At 41.9% G+C, this 7,180-nt stretch overlaps 1 protein-coding gene across 1 annotated transcript in view; it reads left to right on the top strand.

Moving 5' to 3' along the window:
- Positions 1-235: 235 nt before the first annotated feature.
- The window catches only part of slc7a8a (solute carrier family 7 member 8a), a 22,214-nt gene continuing 15,269 nt past the window's right edge, over positions 236-7,180 (top strand). The window contains exons 1-2 of the mRNA XM_005750472.2: positions 236-1,260; positions 7,087-7,104. Coding sequence (XP_005750529.1) covers positions 1,128-1,260; positions 7,087-7,104 — 151 coding nt within the window. The 5' untranslated portion in view covers positions 236-1,127. The remainder of the gene's footprint in view (positions 1,261-7,086; positions 7,105-7,180) is intronic.

Consider the following 7,180-nt stretch of genomic DNA (forward strand, 5'->3'; position numbering starts at 1 on the left):
ACAGATTTACACACAAATCCCTGTGAACACTTGTACATCTTGGTTCACGCATGTGAATCATCAGACTAATTTCTCTCCACAGAATCAAAATAAATGTTACACCCCCGATTTAGGGAAAGGGGTCTGTGACCATGTAAAGCTGCACAGACCCCACGGATGAAAACACACCGGCAGTGCTGTGGCGTGCAGCGTGAGGTGTGACGTCTCGGTGAAAGAGCTAAATTTAGACCGCATCTTGAATAATAAGCGAGAGAGTATGACAGAGGAAGGGGGGCAAAGGGAGCAGAAGCAATGAAGACTGAATCTACATATATATATTTTCTTTTCTCTTAATCAAAAAGCGGTTTTAGTTGTTTATTGAAGGAGGGATGAGTAACGCAGCACGAGCTCATTGGTCGTGAGAAGAAAAACACAGACTCGAAGTAGACAGGGGGCTGGGAGTGGGGCGGTGCTATGAAGAACGTGTATCTACTCAAATTCAGTGTTCTGTTCAAGGTTTTCACAAGTCGGTGTTTACGGCAAAGCTGAGCTACTTCTGAGTGTTTCCTGCACTGCTGGAGCAGCTCTCTGAGAGGATGTTTTTGTCTCTCCGGCTCACACCTGGAACAAGGAAAGACTGAGAGAGCTCTTTCTTGTTTTGTTTCGAAGTGTCTCTTTGTTTGACACAAGGACCGTGTAACTGTATTTATTACCTACCTGACACTGGAATAAGCGTTTTTCTCTCCATAAACGGACTTATCATCACGCGCTGCTTGTGTCAGGCTCTACTGCGCGAGATCACTTTGTTTGGTTTGTCAGCTGCGCGGAAATCTTGAAGAAACTTAGCTGTCAGGAAGCTGCGCTTTTTTATTTCTTTTTGCACACGGTTTCCAAAAAGCACTTCACATTTTTTGCTGACCTTATGCTTTTTAATATAGAGGTTTTTTTTTTCTTAATCTGACAAATTAATCAAGTTGCTGAAAGCAGCAACGATAAACGTCCTTTATCAGATAAGCGGGGCACGTTTCCTGTACGCACAAGGAAGACGCACAAGGAAGACGCTTGCGCTCAAGCACTCCAAGCGCACGGGCAACACCAAGTGCATAAAAAAGACATTTAAAACGAAATAAAATCGTCCATCTAATAAGATGACGGACGGCCCAAGACAACGCAGCAGCACGGCGGGATCTGCCAAGGATGGTGCCGCTGTGAAGGAGTCAGGAGGAGGTGTTGCGCTCAAGAAGGAGATCGGGCTGGTGAGCGCCTGCGGTATTATTATTGGTGAGTGTCACTGCTGTTGCGTGGGAATGACATGTGGTGCAGGCTGTTGTCTGACAGCACAGCGACGAATCTTTATGTTGAATGTCTGAGGGTCTGAGACTGTATGAAAAGTGTGTAAAAATGAGAATATGACAAACAGGGACGGGACTAAGCACTGCAGAGAAAATCAGAGTATACAGCCACCTGCTCTTCAGTTATGAGCAGGGTAAAAAAAAGCTGCACTGGGATCAAATTCCAGATTTGATGAATGTAGTTTACAAGTTTATGATAATGATGATCATTTGTGTGACTCTAAAAGCAAGGCAGAAATGTTGCCAACACATATTGTAGTTAATCAAAAAGGGCGTTAAGTCTCCATCATGCTTAAAATGATTAAAACAGGCAAACACACTCTCTACAGAGCAACCTCACATGACAGCTGGAAACAGCTGAACACAGGTAGACACCACAAACTAAACTTATATTGTAATTGAGTCTGCCCTGGAACAGTCTCCTGCCCCTTGCCCCTGCAGTCGTCAATCACTGAAGCTATCATCATTTTTCTGTAGTCAATTTTCTGCAGCAATCAGGATGTTGTCACTTTAACTCATCTCTGAGGATTGGTGCATGCAGTTTTTAGGCTCATGTGACTGATCTGAGCCTGCAGCTGTAATTTAGTTAGGATTGACTGGAAAATGCACCTTTAGCCCATTATAATGCACACACACACCAAAATACAAGCTCAAAATTTCAACCCTACAGTGATACTGGATCATATTACTTCTTTCAATCCGCTTACCATATATGGTTCATCAGATAAAGGGTTAAAGACATTTCTCCAGCCACTTTAACTTTTAGTTCAGTTATTTGACTCCTTACTCCTGTAAAATGCAGGAACCTTTGCACGGGAATCCACCATTCTTTGTAATTACAGCTGAATACTGCACCGTGACACTTTTGAGGAAAAGTACTAATAGAAAGCTGCTTTGCTGTGTATTTGAGTATCATGTTGAGTGCAAAGACCCACAAGACTGTAAAGTTTAAGATCAAATCAGTAACATTTTGATATTTTCATTATGGATTTTCAAAAATTTCACTCCATGACTAAGACTCCTGTAGTGATAATGCCCACTATTCATGCTTAGAGTGTTTAATAAAGTATTGAGTACTCCAGCAGTCCCCTAAACTGCAAGGAGTGAGGAGTAAGGAAATGATGACAAAGCCTTAAGTCTTCGAATCGTTCAAGGTGCTGTTTTATATTGCACGGGGCAAATTGTAAAATAAGCTATATGTACTGCAGCGTAACATAACATGCAAACTTCTCTTGGAAGAAGCTTTCCAAGGTCAGAGATAGAAGCAATGATGATGAGGATCAGGTGTGTGATTGATTAGCATTGTTTTAAATGTTGACTGATTGATTTTCAATCAAAATAGTTACCAAATAACCAGAAATTGCTTTTCATTTCAATTCAAATGACCACAATCAGCCTACTAGCACTGTCACTATCCTCGTGGATTAGATGGACTCAGTTAACGCGAGCGGTGAAAGCCATCCCTCATTTGTCTAACAGCAACAGGGGTCTCTCGATGCATTATCATCATCACATGACAAACTGATCTATAAAAACTTTGGGGTAAAATATGGCACAGGTTGTCCTGCCAGAGTGTGCAGTCCTCATGCTGACCTTGCCAGGAGGAATAGAAGGGCAGGGGATGAGTCACTCATTCACGTGTTTCCACGGCAACGGGAGAAGAGAGGGGAGACGGCGGGGTGGGTTGATATCCCGAGAAGCTTTCAACAAGAGAGGAGTACCAAAAAAAAGACGTGGCAGGGAGAGATGAAACTGTTACTCTGTGAAATCAGACGCTGGAGATCCCTGCGCATGCTGACAGCATCCTTACTCCACCAGCTCAGCTCCACCCTTCAACACACCCGCATTCATCATAATCTAAACTGCTTGCTTTATCAATCTCCATTTACCTGCCAATCGTTAAGAAATGTTGGGGCAGCACAGGGCCGGGAGGTTTTTATAGCCCTCCATAGTCCACACTCCTCGGCGCTCAGCCCTCTTGTCCTTGGCCAAGTAACTCATTCATGCCACTTCAGTTCACGCCGTCATGTGCGAGGGAGACGTGAGCTCAGGTGACTCGACTGATCCTTTGGTTCACGAACATGCCCTGCTGGGTTTCCATGAAAAGGGTCAAGCACACGAGGACATCAAATGTTTTTATGGCCTATTGTACAGTTCAGGCATTTATCGCTCATACACGTACACACACACACAAATGAAGACACGTAACTGCAGAAAGGTCCAAAGCCTGGGATTAGAAGTGAACTTTTGGCCATTCTTGGCTCCACCCTGATAATGCTGTTTTATTAGCTTGCCTGGCTTAGCCATGTCTGAGCTGCACTCCAGTCTTTGTATTATGTAAAGAAATTCCTGGATGAATCGTACTTTTATTAAATATTAATTTCTTTTTAAACTGACTCACATTGCAGAGACTAAATCCAGGAATAATTGGCAAGATTAATGATAAACAGACAAACAAGCCTGCCTTTATTTTGCTTCCTCTTTTCCTCTTCTTGCTATCAAAACCATTAATGCGAGTTACATCCGATTAATTACTTCAGTGTAATAATACCTTCCTTTCATATTCAAAAGCATGCACGCATGCACAGTCTGAGGCTCCGGCTGAGGGCCAAGCAGCAGGTTGCCTCAGCTTGGTAGCTGTTTAAACAGGGATTTGCAGCTGAGGGGAAATACAAAGACTAATTCTACAGAGCTTTGCAAAGGCTCATCTGGGTTATATCATAATGCTGCACAAACACACACACGCTGCCTAACATTTATAACTTGTGGATGCTGTTTGGTTGAGTGATATCTTTAGGGGTGTCACAGGGAGGCTCAGGCAAGCTAATTTATACAATAGGCTGTATATAAAAGAGGGACATAGGCATCATTTATCTACAGTCTATGTAAAAGACTGAATATATAAACAGTGGTTAATGTGGAAACCATTGGCTTATAAACTACGGTTTCAAAGTGTTGAGTGTAGCATTTTAGCATTTTCTTTTTTCTTGTGGAAAGTTGTCTTAGCCACTTTCTTGAGCAACGTGCGTCTCTAATCCGCTGTGACATTAAGACTGATGCTGACTTTGCAAAAACACCTTTGGAACAAAATGTACTTACTGGGGGGGGATGAACACCAGACTCCTCAGAAGGTCTTTCATTACAACCTCAACACAACAAAGCAGCATGTTCCTGTCACTCAAAGTGGCCTCGCCCATAATTATGCACAACTAAGCCTGAAAATATTTTAAATGGGTTTATATGTTGTTGCAATGTAGACTAAGACCTTGTTTTGTACCAGATTAGAAAAATCTTAAATCTGTTTTAAAGTCGGAGTTTTAACATGAACACCGCCTCATTTCTGTATCCAGCATCAGGTGTTTTTGTGTTTATTTTTCATGGCATTGTTTAGATTTTGGTTGTCAATGCCAAGTCTTACTACCACTTAAAACATGCACGTTAAGTGTTTTTATTTTTGCTTCATCGCATTCTCTTTTTTGGTGTTTTATGTTAAAAAATTATTTTGCATAAAGAATTACGTATCATTTAATTTGCAAATTATCGTTACTTTTTAGCTACTTTTTATTTCGTTGGGGGTGGGTGGGGGGGTTACATGACTGCTCTGGTGACTCATGTGGGCAGCTGAACGTACCAGACAGTGATCCCAGTTTCTATTATGAGTCACATAAAATGTGGCTTCCTAGAAACCTAGATATGAAAAAGTGGTCTTTCTAATTCCTTAAAAATGAAATCTTGTTTTGAAAAACAAGGAACAGAAATATGCTCAGAGGGCACAAACCAATCCTCTTCCTTTATGAAACAACGATCTAATAAAAAAAAATATTATTTATATTTTGTAGTTAAAAATGTACCTAAATATGTAAAAAAGAACAACTTTGTGGAGATTCGACAGCTCAGACTTTTTATCGGCTGCTTCTTAAAGGTGATGCAGCACTCAGCTGGTCAGAGATTGCAAAGAGTTTAGCAACTCCACATTAAAAAACCAAAAAAACCTCCCAAATCTCTTTCCCCCTGGTCTGCTTGGAGACAAAGGGGTGTAAAACAACAAATGTAAGAACAGGAAACATGCAGATTCCACATTAGTCAGCAGTCTTGCACCGTAGTGCGCAATGATGCACATGACATGAACGCACTACATGCACGCGCACATTTGATTGCCTCTATAAAAAAGTCTCCATTATCTAAAGCTCAGAGCATAAACACATTCAAAACAACATAGATCAGACACTTTACACTCAAAAGCCTCTGGAAAGTCTACCAAACTTTATGTTGCACAGGCAAATCCACCCATCCAGACCGTTTTACAAGAAAAGCAACATTAATGCTGAGTCAGCAGATGGCTGCTTTCCCCCCCCTGCCTCTAGATGTTAAAGGTGAGGCACTTTCTGTCATAAAGTTGTCAACAAAATCAGGGGAGAAAGAGTTTGTTTGTCTCCTTTTTACCTTTAAGCTGCAACTAGCGTTATGTAAGCCAGCGGCTGCTCTCGCCACTCGCACACGATCCATATGGAGTCTGTTACAGCTAAAAAACAATGTGCATGTTTTTAGTTGTGCACATGCCTTTGACTTAGATTAGGCTAATCTTAGAAAGCCGAGGTACCACGAGCGCTTAAATAGAGCACCATTGTGTGTGTATGAGTATGCAAACAAGGGAGGATTTAAAAAAAAAATTGTTTGATTTAGATTTATACAGGCCTGAAGAATCAGTCCTGTATTACACAAGAAATTTAAAAAAGCCCACATAATTTCCTGGAAGATATATAAACAGAGATGTAGCGTTAATATTACACAGGTAAAATGTCTAAAAACCTTTACTAAAGAATGGTTTAGTTTGTCTAATTGGTTAAAATGGAAGTAGTTTGATAATATTCACAACTTAGAGCCCTAATCCCCCAGCTTGGTATGAACAGGAGTCGACAGCAGCTTAAATACTACACTTTATCTGCAGATATAGCGGCCACAAAGGATCCACCTGATGATGTCTCGAGGCACAATATGATAGCATCGTTCATATCTCTGACTTTTGTACTGTAACACTGCACTCACTGTGATTTAACCCAGCCAACCTTTGACCCCGGCACTTTTCCCTGTGGCTGATGGCATCAAGCCTTCAAACCACGGTGAGCTGAACTTGATCAGTTCTCGTGACCGCCAACGTCAGCCTTATCAGAGGAGTGAACGCGTTCGTGTTAGACCTGAACCCAACCATCCGTCTCTTTCATCTGCTGTGCAAACTGCTCTCTGACGCTCATTGAATATGTCAGGGCATTATTCTCCCCCCTCTGCGTCCACGTTTCAGTCCTCCTCCCTCTTTGCACTCGTTAACCCTGCTCTCGGCCCTCTTCCATCTCCTCATAGCTATGCCAAGTCAGCATATCGCAGGTTCCCACTTTGCCAGGCAGCTCGACTGATTCATTGCTGTTGAAACTCTGCTCGTTCTCTCTCTTATTTTTTAAAGCATCTTTTCCATTTTACTCGTGACCTAACTATTTATTTCCTGTCTAGTTTGTCATATGTCTGTTTCCTCAGTCTTTCCCTCGGTGCTTCTGGGTGAATTCATACACCAGTGATCAGCCATCCACTTGTATAATAATCACAAGATAGTAATAAATTGGTAGAGCAGTTGCCCTTATAGCCACACTTTGTTTTCTAATAACATGGGACAAGCCCTAAAGCTAGACAACTACTTCCCATAATGCTTTTGGACAGCACTTCTGAAACGTGAACCCTTTCTCTCTCTCTCTCCCTCCACCAGGTAACATTATTGGCTCAGGTATCTTCGTCAGCCCAAAGGGTGTGATGGAGAATGCCAGCTCAGTGGGCGTGGCTTTGATCGTCTGGATCATCAC

The sequence above is a fragment of the Pundamilia nyererei genome, unplaced genomic scaffold, assembly GCF_000239375.1.
Source record: "Pundamilia nyererei isolate P.nyererei 1_Seehausen unplaced genomic scaffold, PunNye1.0 scaffold00275, whole genome shotgun sequence".
NCBI lineage: Eukaryota > Metazoa > Chordata > Actinopteri > Cichliformes > Cichlidae > Pundamilia > Pundamilia nyererei.